The following is a 14867-nucleotide window of genomic DNA, read 5'->3' on the forward strand; positions in this document are numbered from 1 at the left end:
GGCACCGGCTGCAGTGCTTGGGGTCTTATCTTTGCTGGTGCCTTTGGTAGGCAGTGCACGCAGACTGGCTAGCGAATGGCTCCTCTAAGATAACGGTGGGAACCATGGTGCAATATCGCCAAGCGACGAGGAGTCCATCTTTTTGGGTACTCATGCCATTTCGGCGTCCGCACCTTGGTGATTCATCAAACAACAGGTGACTGTTGCTACGCATCGACCGAACGGTACATATGTGCTCCCAGGAGGAAAATGAAACTCGAAGTAACCTCCTTCGCATAAGAGATGCAAGATGCTACGTGATAAATTCGAAGGGAGGTAGATAACAAGAATGGTGAGGGAGACAAGAGCGCTAAGGAGTGTCGGTGTAAAGGCAGAAACTGCGAATGTAAGATAAATGGCATGACTGCGAAGATGAAGGTACCGGTATTGTACAATGTAGGTAATTGTCACCAAGTCAAATCCCCGAAGCCGAATGGTAGTTACCTGAGAATAGGGAACCATAACGACAGCAGCCGGAGACGTGCATAAGAGACATGATGTCGTATCCTTGCTGAGCGTGACGAGCAAAGGCCATACTCAATGATCAAGGAAAATGGACATTCGGTTCTTTCTCAGAACTGCCTCGGAGTTCCCCTAATTTGTGCTCATCTTTCTCAAACTCGGTCAGGCTATCACGTTGGTCTTCGATATCGTGATCGAAGTCATTGAAGCCTTCGTCGATCTTGGACACGACCGTTGTTTCAACGTTCACATTGAGCTGCATCTAGTCGTGAGGCAACTCTTCATCAACATGAGGGCAGAAACTCCTGTTTGGTACTTACACTCTTCTGGGTAGTGGTAGGTCCAAGTATACGTTGCTACGGAACAAGTCAACATTTCCACAAAGAAGTCAAAACAGTTGACCAGGACACGCACCGAAACGTGGCTCTTGTTGACACCACTGTAGGGTAGACCAGCAGCGAGGCCGCCAGTCTGATCACGCTCACTCGAATACATACGATCTACACGCAGACGCTTGCGAGTGTTTAACCTGTAAAATAGGTTATCAGACATTCTAATCTGTCAAAGGAAAATATCAACAGACGTGGCGAGAAGGGAGTTTGCGTATACTGTAATCGGTAGGAATAAGTTTCCGACGAGAGAAAATACAGAGAACACACGTTTAGCAATTGCAAAATGCATGCCGAGGAAAATCAAATTGTGTCGCATGATGAGCCACTGCAGCCATGTCAGGTGTATAACCAGTAGAAGCTACTGAAGGGCTTACACAAATCAAAGAAGCAACGGTTACAATACTATGCCATCGGTGAACCAAACTGGGTTTGCTACAAGATTGGAAATAATCTTACGATGTAACTGAACCGGTTTCCAGGGTATATAAAATCAAGGAATTGATGATATGGTTCATGCTGCATGGAATACGTCAATTTCATTATATAGAAACGATTGTCGACCTACTTCGCGAATCCAGTCTTCCTGCTTCCAAGGAAGATGATCATGGTTGTGGTAATGATGATTTCGACAGACGCAGACAAGGTGACACCAACGGTGAAAATCCACTGGATAACAACTCAGCACACCTGTGGTAGAATGGAAAAGGGCGACGGCGTACAGCTGGATACGGGCGGATGAATAAGGAGTAATGTTTGAGATGGATGCTACATATTGTCAATGATGCAATGGGGGCAGGTAGGAGGGTACAGACTCACATCTCAGAGGTTGAGCCTTGGTTTACAGAGTCAGATTTATACATCGGTTCATAAGTGGATTACTTACAGCAGGCGGCAACTGTAAAGCGTCGTTTAGTGACTGGTACAATCCCGAATTTGAGAACTTACGCAGTCGACAGAAAGCAAGGATAACCTATGAGATCCTAATCAAGCAATGTACTAGCCAGAAATTGTTAAACACGAACAACTGGAACAGCAATGTACCACTTCTTCATCACTGCAGGCCAATAAGCAAATGAAGTTCCGACTGAAAAGGGACATACGTTTCCGAATTCTGTTAGCGAAGAAGCTGGCGGTATCCCGTGAGCACCGTCACCAGAGATACAGGCAGCAACTGACCAATGAACAAGGAACGTGACGGCGGCAGTGACAGCCTACGGAGAGCTAGAAGAGATGTTCATCAGGAAGTTCGTAGTCTGTTCCTAATAATGTGCCTACCCCTAGCGCGCTTCATGTGATACTTGGTCGTTAAAATAATCGTCTGACACGTATAGATTCTTCACTTACGGAGGTATAAGATCCATGTCCTCGGGTTTATTGAAGCCTGTAATGACCGATTGCCAGGCCGTAACAACAATTAGTATTGTGTGCGTCAAGTCGAGTGCCCTGCGGTGTATCAGCTTCAAAGCACGACTCTCATGTCGCTGCATACCAGACAAGGAAGACCTAGGCCGCAGCACACATCAGTCAGACCTCCTTGATCATGGTGCTAGAAATGACGCACCAGGAATTTTGTCCATGCATAATCACCAGGGTAAAGCTTGTAATACAAAACGCATTGCACGAACACGAGCCCGGTGAGGCTTTGAGAGGTGAGGACAAGTCATTCGATGAGACCAAATGGCAACATACGCGCATCCGAGGCAAGTACCCAACAGGATTGCACCGTACGTTGTTGCGACGGTGGTGACGTCGCCTGGAACTGTCATTGGGGGAGTGGAAAAGTAAAAATTGCAAAGGAGGGGACGTGAACACGGAAGGTCACTAGCGGATCCCAGAAGCAGCCTCGGGTTTTTGTATGTTATTTGTGTCCGTTGTTGATACGAGATCGGGACCGCCGACAATCGACAGGCTCGCAAGATGTCGTTATGTATGGAACCTCGGCAAAGTGGAGCACGAAGAACTTCGAGCACCTTTTATATCATGGCTTTATTATTATGGCCAGCTCGACAGGTTGACAGGGCGAGAATGATTCTATATGATCGTATGCCCCGAGATAGCAGGAGGTAGCATGGAACGGGCGATCCTTATTCCAAACAAAAAAACTACGACCTCCGCTAGCCTCCGCCCCCCACGAGGGTGGTCGGAACAGCTCCCGAGCGCCCGGATACCGTAAGTAACTGACATACCTTCTGGAAATTACATCAAGTACGACTCCAGAACCCCCCCGGGTGTGGTGTGGTAAGACAACCTGGCGCGGGTTTGATAATCCTCTCGAGCATTAAAAAAATCGATGGACTTGCCGTGAATGTATTAAGTACACAGCAAACACCAAAGCCAAGGCACCGCTGAGTCGACATCCGTCATTGTCAAAGCAGGGGCTCACGATCACTTCCAAGCTGGGTACTCTGCTCGTTGTTGGAGCAGATTAGGCAAACTTGAACGAGTGCCAATCAGATTCCCGTATTCAATGCCAGAAGTCTTGCCGCTCTCTTCAATTGTGTTTGACAGATCGCATTCACAGTTATGGAAGCATTTAGCCAACCTGTCAAGATCATATTTAATCGAAGATGTCAACGACATTCCTGTACCAGCTGGCGGTGTTTATAAGTGTTTCATCGCTTAGCTAACGTTTTCCGCTCCGTTTTCTGCTTGACCAGTTGAACCTTACGTATCTCGTTCTGCTGCATGAACGGAAGCGAGTCATCACAGAACAGCTAGCATCCGTTTTGGTCGGGTTCCCTTCATTTTATGAACCACTGATCAACTCTTGACATTTCAAAAGTTTGGCCGTGAGCCATCGTTGAACAACAAGTTATTTCAGCGATCGTGCACAACCTCTTACTCTTCTCATCTAGCAGTTAACGTCCCGTATTCTGTCAGCATCATCTCGAGTTCATATATACAGAAAGGTCCATGCGATGTTTGAAAGGGACTTTCCTGTGGCGCACTTCCAGACTTCTTAAGCCGACTCGGTGTGCCATCATTCTTGTACACTCCGGCATCCACATGCGGATCGGACAGTCTAGGCTTGGATCCAACGTTACATTGCGCCGCGGGAAAGACGGCCAGGAACTCTGCCTTTGGCCCTGGCCGATGATGGGCGAAAGGTCTGTTTGATTAATTCGCAGAGCTGTTTAGCGCTTGCTCTTTCAAACGTGTGTAGAACACTGCAATCTTGCAGGCAGGGGTAGATAATACGACTAGATCTTCGCCTTTTCTTTCGTTTCTGCTTTTCTATTTTAGTTGGTCAGTATCGTGGCTTTGACAATCAAGTCTTCTTGTAGAATAACTTCAAGAGGATGCTTCTTCGGATGTTCGGTTGCGTAATGTTGCGTAACATCAATATGGAGGCATATGGCGAGCATTCGCCGACTCGCAGCTTCCATCTAGTCTTATTTAGGTTGCTGTTCCGCCCGACCTTCTACGAATGCCCTCCATTGACAGACTAAGTACCATACGTTATGTCGGGCCTGTCTCGTATCGCAACCTTGACAGTCACAATAGGTGTTGGATCGTGCAAGAACCTATCCTTCTACATACTTCCGACTCTACATCCGAGCTAGAAGTGGAATGGCTATGACCACCATTTCTATAAACTTAATAACTTAACTGGTGGACTGGTTCCATGTTCACGAGGTGATATCCATACCCTCGGATCATGGGGGGATTCTGCGGCTGCGTGCTGAGCTGATAGGCCCAAGATCTGGATCAAAGCTCCAGTACGTAGAGGGGGGGGAGACCGGATCCGGGGGCAAAAAAATATATGATTCAATCCAAAAGCCAAAGGACATATATGTATCATCTCGTGGAAGTACGACGCTTGCAATACCTGTTGTTCCCTATAGCGGAGGTTTGGTATCCCTTTGTGCTGCCAATGGGTGGAATCATGAGCCCAAACACCACCTGGGAAGGTTCTAGTACGTACACATCGTGATACGGTCGCCGAGCGATAGTGCAATGCCTTGTGTTTTGCTGCGAATGCGAACATGTCCGACAATCGCGTCTGTTTCTGTCTTCTCGATGCTCAGGTTCGCTAGCGCATCTTCGCCTGTGCGTGTGTGCAGAGACAACCATATATCAGAATATGAAACAAAGAATTAAGGCGGGCATACTTACCGAAAAGACTCCGCGCGTACATGTTGGCAGAAAGGAAGTCGCAGTCACCAGACATAGCACCTTCTGGCGTCAAACAAGACATGTTGGTCGATTTCATCACATGCTTCAGATACTCCCGCGTGTCACTGACAAGTAGACTTCACGTTAAAGTGCGATGCGAACAAAAAAGAAGATAGGACTTTACGTCATTTTCGTGGACACGTTGACTCTATTCTCCCACTCGAATTCCGTCCACATACTGCGGAACTATTGCAATCTGCTGTTTACCAGACATATTACGGAAGCATAAAGGTAGGCACGTACTTGAGTCTCGCTGCAATACGCAGGCTTGATGTAGTCCATTATATCAATGTGTATGTCGTTCAATATCACACAACACTCGGTGAGATTAGGCCCGTCCCACAATATGCTTCCGAATATGACACCGGTTTCAGTAGACGACACCTAACGAATACTCAAGTCATAATCAAGATATTGCGGGGAACGGGCATACCTTGATCGTAGCTTTAATACTCTGGAAGCCATGGGGGGCAATGGTGTATACAGTAGGGCGTTCCACAAGCTTGAGATCCCCCAATGTTGCAAAGTCCAAACAAAGATTTTGAAGCGTATTCGAGGTCTGGTTCACTAGCAGGACATCTGTGGGGTACCGAAATAAATTATAAGGGTAGGGACCTGGGAAGGCACAGGGAACCTCGTACCCAGTAAGATATCAAACCCATGCATCTTGACATATGCCTCAGCATATACAGGATCCGAGAATCCTTACGAGCGCAATATATCAGTAAGGGTATATTTGATTCAAGGGAATGGACTTACCAGTAAGTTGAGATATTCTACTGAGATTCGAAATGAAGTCCTCACGAACTTCGCCAGCGCCAGTAGCTTTGCCAAGGTCTTCCACATACTAAAAAAACGAGGATAGGGTCACAGCACACAGATGAAGGTAGAGGTGGGTGACATACATCGACAGCGTCGTCCACCGATTTCTTCGAGAACTGGCGGAACGTCAAAAGGTCATCCACCTGAACGACGTTCTCTTTTACGGTTTCGGCAGCTTTCTTTTCCGCTGCGCGTTTCTGGAGCAGGGTCGGTTTCTTACAGAATCATAGCAACGAGCCTTGCATACCTCCTGAGCCCCTAGCATCTGTGCATACGCTGCTCTACTATCTTTGAGGAAGATTTCATTCACCTCCTGACGATCGCTCAATTCACTGAGGCTCTGAATGCAGCCCAATATACGTTCATTTGAGTCTTCGTCGATTGGCGCCGTGACAAATTTGGACTGGCCGACCCGAATGATGGAGGTCATAGTCAGCATTGCCTGCAGAACGATGCAAGTAGTGAGTCGCCACGGACTGGGACAGGCCCGCAAATACGCACCTCAGCCCGTACAGAATTAGCCTTCGTCCTATCGCTCGTCAGCTTGTCATGTCGCAAGACAAGCTTGGTTAAAGCAACTGCAAGGACTGCGCCAGTAAAGAAGTCACCGCCCAATATCAGCGCTACGAACAATTGGGTAAGTTTGTATTTTGAATTTTTAGTCAATAATCACTTGCCTCGGAGGGGAGGTTTAGTGGTCTTCGAAGACTCGGTATTACGTGTCGATGACACGGAATAGGCAGTTTCAGTGGCATAAGTACCGTCTGCAAGGACTCTTGGTCTCCCAGCCCCAGTACCGCTGACATTTCCTTCGTCGTGTTGTTCATCGCCCAGTGAACTACCTTCTTCCTCCCGCAACTCCGCTGCCAAGATTGGAATTTCGCCGATGATTTTTCGGATCTCTCCCAATACCATTTCTATGGCATCTAACTCTTCCACATATTCGCCCAGAATCCATAGCACGCCACGGAAAACCTTCCCGGACCGCATGTTCATTAATGTATTCGTTAACTTCCCCGTGATGGCAAGACGGAGAGCTGGGAATTTCTCCACCACTTCACTGCGTGTACGAAAAATCCGAGGAATGTAGTCAGCAAAACGTACCCAATTCCAAAAAAAAAAAAAAAAAAGGATACGAACCGTACAAAAGCAACCACATCTAAAGCGGAAGGGTTGTTGGAATCACCAAGGAAGTCCATCAAAGCGTGGACGACACTTGCGGCAACCTCTGAGAACCGAATCGCGAGAACATGTATGCTCTGGATCAGGAGCTGCCTGTACTCTGACGCCTGTGCTCCGTCAGTCCTAGGATAAATGTGCATTGTGCACGTAAACTGACCTTATCAAAATCTTGTTCCTGTGTGCGCAGTAACTGCTTCTTGAGGAAAAGTACAACATCTTCGGCATTCCTCCCCGAAGTCATGCTGAGCACGATGCTCATCGCCTTACGGCGTACCTCCATATCAGCACTACGAATGGATTTACCGAATCGGTACGATAAGTGTCGAATGAACAAGGAGTCTCTTACCTGGAGAGTACTTGCAAGACGTCCATGATCAAACCATCCAGGATGCGTCGGTGACGTTCTCTTAACGTATCTAACCGATCGAGCACGATCAGCTTCACATTGTTATCCGACTCCTTTATGGCAAGGGTAACAAGACACGACGCAGCAGCTGTCAATGCGTACAGAGTTGAGAACACGACCCTGTAGAGTGTAGAACAAGGAGTATATTACCTTTGACGGCAGCTGCATTCTGGGTGAGAGTGGTGAGAGTTGTTGCTGCTTCGTATTTTACCGCGTGCGAGGTCGCACCAAGTAGCTCAAACATGACCCGAATATATTTGGGCTGTGTAAAACCAGGGGTCAGCATGCACCTAATAGTAAAATATAGTGACTCACCCGATGCGTCGTATCATGTGCACAATCCATTCGGGCCACCTCCACCACTGTCATCTGCAACCCCTCATCCATACTGACGATTCCATCCCACACGCCTCGCAACCATTCGACCGCGCGGGGTAGCGCGACGTTAGCCAGGAAGACAAGAGCATTACGTTTGCAAGAGGCATCCGACTCTGCAGCAAGGAACGTCTGCATGAGTTCTGCTGCATCGGGGACGAGAGACGGATGTTCGCGGTGAACGGTATGAAGGGCGAATACGGCTGCACGACGGACGTAGGAATGTCGATGCTCGAGATTAGCACGGAGGGTGGGGATGAGTGGTTCGAGAAGTTCGGCGTCTCTGGATATTTTTTGGAGGAAGCGGAGCGTCGCACCACGGATATACTCATTAGGATGTTGCTAGAACCAAAAGCACGATCAGGGAACAATTGCATATATGCGTCAGGAGGATGGTGGTACAGGTTGAAAAGAACTTACGAGATCATTGCGGATGGCGTTGCTGAAGGATTGGGAGAGTCAGTCCTCCGGCAGATGTACAGAATGGGGAAGATCGGAGGGGGGCACGCACACGACCAGTATCATCTCCTGCTTGAGCTTGCCATTTTCGTCGTACTTTGGGCATACCTCCCAATAGAAATGCAATAGTTTCTTCAGTTGCTTGTTCTTGGAAGGCATGATATACTGTATGATTGGCATCAACAGCGTAGGCTGCATCGGAGACCAAGCACACATTAAACTACACGTCCCCAACGTTGAAACACGGGAAGACTTGCCTGAGGATTCCCGTTGACAGTGGAGACGACGATTTTACGAAGGCTTTCGAGTTTGTCGTCATCGCTGCCCTTCTCCAATGCAGATCTGAGTTCCTGTGTGGATGGTGTCTCTGTGTTGTCCTCAAAGACAACAGTGTAGCATGGCCCTTCGGTTGGCATGTTTGTGCTGCCCGCTCGTCGTCGTCGTCGTCAATGTCAAGGTGGGGTGAACACGCTCGTGGGAATTTGTTACCCACGTCCTTGCTAATAGCAACTTTGATTCTTGCCGATACGAGTACCAACTCCAGTAAGTACAATATCAGGACTTATAGTGTGGTATAGTATACGCTGCACCTGGCCGTTCCCCAGCAACCTTAATCTCTATCCATCTCAAAGGGGGGTAAGTCGCTCCAACGAACGCAGCCACAAGCCAAGCGTATCAGCACATGATAGCAGCCGATATGCAAACACATTTGCTTCGAGGCCAAGGTCAGCTCCATACGTACCAGCCGCCCTCCATGCCTCGTGCGCTGAGCTGAGGAAAACTTATCTGCATGCAAGAATGAGAAACTACGAGAATGAGCAAAGAGTCGCGCACCGACTAAGTGCAAGCCCTCCGCTCTGAAGTCATGATTCGGAGGGACGGATGCCCAAATTACGAAGACACGAACAGGAAGTTCGAGATGAGTCGATTTTGTTCGTTATTTTTCTGGTAGAGGGGCATATCAAGCATGCGCCCGTCCCAGTGGAGCTGAACATCTCGTCTTCGGGTGGCTCGATGTCAAGAAGTTGGCCGGTCATCTTGTGGTCTCTGAGTGCACTCCTGGCAAAGGCGAGATGTATTAGTATAAGGCTGCTGAAAAAGAGGCATGCCTCCCGGCCTTCATGGAACAGGTGTTTCGGCCCGTCACGGCATTAATACCGTCGAGGTGAGTACGGATTGGGTGGAGAGAGAAGTTTTATCTCTCGCTAGGAGTCAAAGTCATGTCTTTCGCGTCCTTGACGACCTGCATGGCAAAGCGCGAAGGCGACATCCTATTCGACCTAAGTTAGCTGTCGCTGTCCACTTCGATGTGATCACCTCCTCAGGTTTCTCTTATGTGGTAGTGTAAGCCTCGACCAGGGTCTGCACGAGTCGTCGACTCAATATATTCACCCATCTAGCTGAGGTGAATGCGTTGAGCTGAATCCTAATTCTTCTTGTAAAAGGACATGGACGGACTAAAGTATCATTACAAGTCCCTCAAATATTGAAAGGATGTATATCTGCTGTCACTCACGTTCAAGATCGGAAGAGTCATACTCTCCTGTATGTTCTCATGCCAGTCGACAGTGAAGTTCCTGTAGGTTTAAATGACTGTACTTAAACATGCTGGAGAATCGTCGTACTTGCCCTCGACTCCATAGGCAATCGTATTGACCAAGTCTTTGGACGCCTTTATGCCGTTCGGAGTAGCGCTGGATTGCACTCTCGAGAACTATGCTCCATATTTAGACCTCGCCAGCAACCATATACTTTTGAGTCGAAGAGTGAGCTTGCTGTTCCCAGAGTGCCGGGGCCAACCGATAGTTACTCTCTGTTGCAGGTTGATGTGCTTTCTGTACTTCTTCGTTAACAGTCGCGGTACTCTGCCCAGAGCCTTCTCGGCGAGGTCGTTCAAAAAGATCCTGAATTAATCTTCGACCCAGCGTCATAAGTACGCAAACAGAACGAATCGTAACAAGGAGAGAAGAACGGATAAGGGATGCTCTAGGACAGGCAGTCGAATAGACGGTATGCAAGCGAAGAGCACCAGAAACGAACGAGGAAAGAGGCATAAAAACAACCCACAACTTGGGGAATTCACGGCTTACCTTCTGCGTGGACTTTCATACGTATTCGTACAAGTATGGCCGTTTTAGAGACGCTGAGGGAATCCACCTCAACCACGCTCGCCCGCTGCTCAGGTTAGCAATCTGGCCTGGGACGAGAAGACAGACAAGTAATCATCAACTCGATAGACAGGCAGACTAAAGGCTCGAGCGGCAACATCAATCTTGGGAAGAACTTGCAGTCATATCAGCTATAGCCAAGTACGCACCAACCCGATCCGGCCGCTGTCAATGTCATCGTAGCACTATCAGCCCTGCCTATCTGACTACAAGATTGCTTCTGGTCGCTGTGCAACCGAACACAGAACGTTGTAATGACGCTGGAAGAGGTGATGGTCGACTGCAAGCCGGAGTCAGGGTGCTCATGGCATGGTGGTAACCCAGCCCAGACAGCCCCTTTTTGCCTGCACCGCCCTATCCCCGCTTCGTGTATCCTGCCCCACATCGGCCGACCTCAACAACATTGGCGTGAGTTATTATGTTCCCAGCAGCACCTCGCATATTAGACGTCGCGCAGCCCACATTGACCACTGCGCTAGGGGCCCCAGCAATTACCGTATCCCAAACAGTCACTCGTTCGTTCACGGCTGGGGCAACAAGAGCCTCACTCACGAGGCTCGTATCCAGAGGTATATCTTCCAGTAATCTGAATCCGAAGCTCGTGCTCCCAGGTGCCTGCGGTGTGCGGCGATTTCGGAGATGGGGCTGGCAGCACGTATCTCGTTATGGAGGACATGCCCTTCCTGTCTTTGCGCGCCTGGATTGCTAAAAGGACCTCTCCGAGAAGGAGCATAGTATTCGACATACCATCGCCATCGAGAAGATAGCAAGTACAGTGTACTTGCTGCTGAATTGCCCCCCTCCCGGGCGGTGACGGGGGTGGCTCCATTGGCGGAGGATGCATCCAGCATAGTTTCTTCGCCATGCAGGAGGCTCCCGTCGCGTTCGTCAATGCCACGGTTCTAGAGAAGCTTATCAACAGGGCGCGTTTCCATTGTGTACAGCCAATACACTTTCTTACGCTGGCTTGCCATCATAGACATTAGAGTCGTCTCCTGGCAGGGAACCACTCGCCTAGTTAGCTTCAATCACGAGAAACATGTTTTCTGTTCTTGGACATCTCCCTCGACAATTTCCTCTATGCTTCGAAGACAGGTCGTATCTGCATGAACGACTACCAGCAGTGAATGCCCTCCCTCAATTAGTTTCTACCTCTGCGTCAGCCCTGATGCATTCTTGCAGGAGGTGGCAGCGAAGATCAACTTCCCCAGGTCCCCACACCTTGAGCTACTCACTTGGCTGCTACCATCAGTCTCCAGAGCGAAATCCATCGCTTGGTGGGCATTGAAGCCCGTGAACTGAATTTAAGCTAATGCTGAGGCTTTCAATAGGCCTTGATACGTACGGTAATCCTAGCCCGCGTGGACATGTTATCTTTCTTGCTTAACTATCGTGACCTACACGAGTACACAACACGAGCCGTATTTTGTCGTTCAACGGTGTAGCATAACCCTTCGGTTGGTTGGTTTGTACTGCCGCGTGGTCGTCGATGGCGAGGCCTGGTGAACACGGTTGTGCGATCTTTTCACCTAGCACGTCGCTAGTGTTACAATATGACGAAGCTGGATGACTTTGTTTCTCGCCGGTATGGGCATCAACTACGTTCGGGCCAGTACAATATCAAGACTTATTCTGTAGCATACATAGTACATGTAATGTCTCGTCATCTTCCAGTAAGCTTAATCTCTATCCATCTCAAAGGAGGGTAAGTCACCGCAGCGAAGGCCGCCGCAAGCTGAGCCTATCAGCACATGATAGCAGCCGATATACAAAGGCACTCACTTCGAAGCCAAGGTCAGCTCCATACGTAGCACCGGCCTTCTGACCAATCGGTCCCGTGTACCAGACCTGCGCCATACCGACAATAGCACCAACAACTCCAAAGCATCCTGCCAGGATACCTGCAAAGCCTGGCGGAAGTCTGTGTAGATACCATGAGTAACATACCCTGCCTAGCATCCAGAAAGCAGCTTACTTGGATGGCTGGTCCCAATTTGCCAAGTTATAGCCTCCGAGCTTTCCGCCAGGTCTTCGGAAGATGAAGTGTTCTTCAGCCATAATGACGATGAAGAATGCCGTCCAGTAACTTAAGATACTCAAGAAGTTACTAAGGATCTCTGAGAAGTGCTCGCGGCCAGCAACTCCCGCGATGGTGTAGACAAGGAAGGCAAAGATGACCCAAATGAAGCGCGGCACAACGGCCAGCGGACGCCCCAGAGCCTGAATCGACAGCGCTGTAGAATAGGTATTAGGGATGTTGTTCGCACTGCGTGTTACAGGATAATCAGCAGGGTTAACAACGGTCTGGAATGACCTACATGCAGCTAAAGGCCAACAAAACCAGTAAGAATTTCCCTCCTCCTCCCCAAGGAGACAACACCTGCGCGATTAAACGACCAGTTGATCCATCCGTGCCAAAGGCAGCGACATATTCTGGGTCCGTGATAGTGATCAAAGCAGCGCCAAGGATAGAGGTAAAGCAGACAGGAATATAAAGCCCAAACATAGTGAGGGTGAATACACGGAGCGCTGGAGTGTCAGCGGGGAGCCGCACATTATAGTCTGCTGCGACGGGCGCCCACTAGGTTTAGAAGCAGGAGCCACTAGTCAACAAGGAAATATGCAGGGCAGAAACGACGCGCTTACCCCAGCAAAAGAGCCAAACACGATACCTCCAAAACTAATAATATCTGCGCTGAGTGCTCTCCCGGTGTCCTCTGCTGATTTTTGAGCACTTATGTCAAATCCCGCTTTTGCGCCGAGGCCATAAAGACAGCACATGATAAAAAACGTAACTATCCAGGCATATTTCTCGTAGACGTGCACCATATTGTAGCCGACGAAGCATGGTATCAGGGAACACACGCCGATGATAATAATGCCGGCTACAAGTGGAATACCATGCGAACTATTGATGGATGCGAGCGTTTGTCCGCCTAGGATCACTGCCGTAGTTGCGAACCCGAGCCTGGATGAAACGGACACTAAAGTTACATGAAGGGATGGCGTGCAGACATGCTTACTGCGTGAGGATGTTGAGAATAGAGTAGAGGGTGCAGCCGATATAGCCGGAGCTATAACGCGTAATGATCATGGTCCGCAAGCCCGTTTGAGGCCCTAGAGTGGCGACAAAGGCAGTGGCATTGGCACCCAGAAAACCGAAGCACAGGATGGTGGCCACAGCGTGTCTGAAAATTGACGTGACGAGAGAGCCCAAAGCGAGGGATGGATGGCTTACTGGAACGTGAGTGTAAATACGTACTTTCCCAGCACCCCAATTGGGATGGTAGTCAACACTGTGTTGACGGACCTGTACCGAGTCGCCGTGAGCAAGAACGCAAGGTAGTTATAGAGGGACATCAGTGCTCACCACCACATCAGCAAACTGTATAGGTTGGGGAAGGTGAAACACGTGGCGAGAAGCAGACTCGACTCGTACGACTCACTTGTTCCACACATTCCTTGTTTCCCTCTGATCCTCCGGTACGCGCTCCACCCCTCTGGCTTCTACACCACTCGCGAAGAGCTTCTCAAGAAAGGGGCCAAACGCGCCGAAACGCTTTGCGATGGCTTGGTCGGGGGCGACCTCCACTTCCGGGGGCTCGATCCCGACAGCCTGCTCCTTGTCCTGGTAGTATTCGTTGGACATGGCATCCAGCACGGAGGGAGGGAAATGGAAAATGATGCGCCTCTGGTTAAACTAGCATGCGTGCTTCTTTATGGGAAGGACTGGCGACCACGCGCTCCACATACCTTGTCATCGAGTTAGTTTAGTCACTGTAATAGGTAAAAATAGTTCCGCACGCCCAACTCTTATCATTACCGTCGATATCAGGCGCCTTCTTCACCTTGCCCGAGGGTCCAGTCAACAACCTCGTTCCCCCGCACTACACAGACCCTACAGCTAACTACTGAACGATAGACCAGATCCGAGTAAAATTCACGCAAGTGCTTTTGTTTAGTTGTGGAGCGAGCCAAGCAATGTCCGGTCAGTCATGTGAGCACGGGTTGCCAAGATTGGCTACTGTGGGAGGGTTTACATGGCCACCCTGTACACGGCCAAAGGTGTGGCAGGCACGTAATAACATAACCTAACTGATCCTTCAGCAGCTACCGAATTTTATCCGCGTCCACTCCTTCACAATACTACTCACTACATTAGTCAGTGACTTTGGACCAAAGCTGCAATCGGCAGTATGGGTCTGTGGCCGTGTTATTATCCTCAGAAATTGCTGTTGTCATTTTTTGAACCAGAAGGAGTTGTCAACGAATCGCAGTCCTGTGCCACTGAACACAAGTATTCTCGCAGACCCGTATCTTCCCGTTAAGATTTCACACACAACGGATTCCTATCATAAACTGATCGTACTGCACAAATTTTGCTCG

General features: G+C 49.2%; 3 protein-coding genes across 3 annotated transcripts; all 3 read right to left on the reverse strand.

Annotated features, from left to right (window-relative positions):
- Positions 1-583: 583 nt before the first annotated feature.
- On the reverse strand, positions 584-2659 carry F5J12DRAFT_897432 (uncharacterized protein; the record flags this gene model as incomplete). Its single annotated transcript, XM_051748025.1, has 18 exons — positions 584-763; positions 822-857; positions 916-1030; positions 1085-1218; positions 1268-1295; positions 1350-1409; positions 1459-1559; positions 1613-1658; positions 1710-1725; positions 1777-1788; positions 1839-1863; positions 1916-1939; positions 1994-2104; positions 2169-2178; positions 2238-2336; positions 2383-2396; positions 2455-2533; positions 2583-2659. The coding sequence occupies 18 exons, from the start codon at positions 2657-2659 to the stop codon at positions 584-586; spliced, it is 1167 nt and encodes a 388-aa protein (XP_051595519.1).
- Positions 2660-4383: 1724 nt separating this feature from the next.
- On the reverse strand, positions 4384-8962 carry F5J12DRAFT_465223 (adaptin N terminal region-domain-containing protein). The gene is made up of 20 exons (XM_051739561.1): positions 8571-8962; positions 8366-8505; positions 8275-8296; positions 7795-8196; positions 7630-7741; positions 7420-7567; positions 7231-7360; positions 7032-7180; positions 6569-6951; positions 6393-6514; positions 6139-6333; positions 5975-6088; positions 5829-5916; positions 5711-5773; positions 5503-5648; positions 5313-5453; positions 5194-5255; positions 5010-5134; positions 4819-4941; positions 4384-4761 (listed from the first exon to the last, which is right to left on the reverse strand). Exons 1-20 carry the CDS (start codon positions 8727-8729, stop codon positions 4733-4735), a joined length of 2853 nt encoding a protein of 950 aa, XP_051595520.1. The 5' UTR covers positions 8730-8962; the 3' UTR covers positions 4384-4732.
- A 2749-nt stretch (positions 8963-11711) lies between these two features.
- F5J12DRAFT_965982 (permease for cytosine/purines, uracil, thiamine, allantoin-domain-containing protein) lies at positions 11712-14112 on the reverse strand (the record flags this gene model as incomplete). Its single annotated transcript, XM_051750003.1, has 9 exons — positions 11712-12216; positions 12264-12402; positions 12457-12747; positions 12800-13062; positions 13128-13449; positions 13505-13669; positions 13720-13791; positions 13852-13866; positions 13928-14112. Coding segments are annotated over 9 exons (1524 nt in total), but the record flags the coding sequence as incomplete, so codon positions are not given.
- Between the last annotated feature and the right edge of the window lie 755 nt (positions 14113-14867).

The sequence above is a fragment of the Pisolithus orientalis genome (genome assembly GCF_024613125.1).
Source record: "Pisolithus orientalis strain OTSU chromosome Unknown F5J12scaffold_53, whole genome shotgun sequence".
Taxonomy (NCBI): Eukaryota; Fungi; Basidiomycota; class Agaricomycetes; order Boletales; family Pisolithaceae; genus Pisolithus; species Pisolithus orientalis.

Bases quoted from the DNA above. Each gene is read 5' to 3' on its own strand.
- F5J12DRAFT_465223 (XM_051739561.1), bottom strand. From the start codon at position 8,729: ATGCCAACCGAAGGGCCATGCTACACTGTTGTCTTTGAGGACAACACA. The intron at 8,197-8,274 runs GTAAGTTCTTTT...TTTTGGTTCTAG, and splicing joins ACGCCATCCGCAATGATCTC to CAACATCCTAATGAGTATAT. The intron at 5,454-5,502 runs GTATGCCCGTTC...AGTATTCGTTAG, and splicing joins GTATTAAAGCTACGATCAAG to GTGTCGTCTACTGAAACCGG.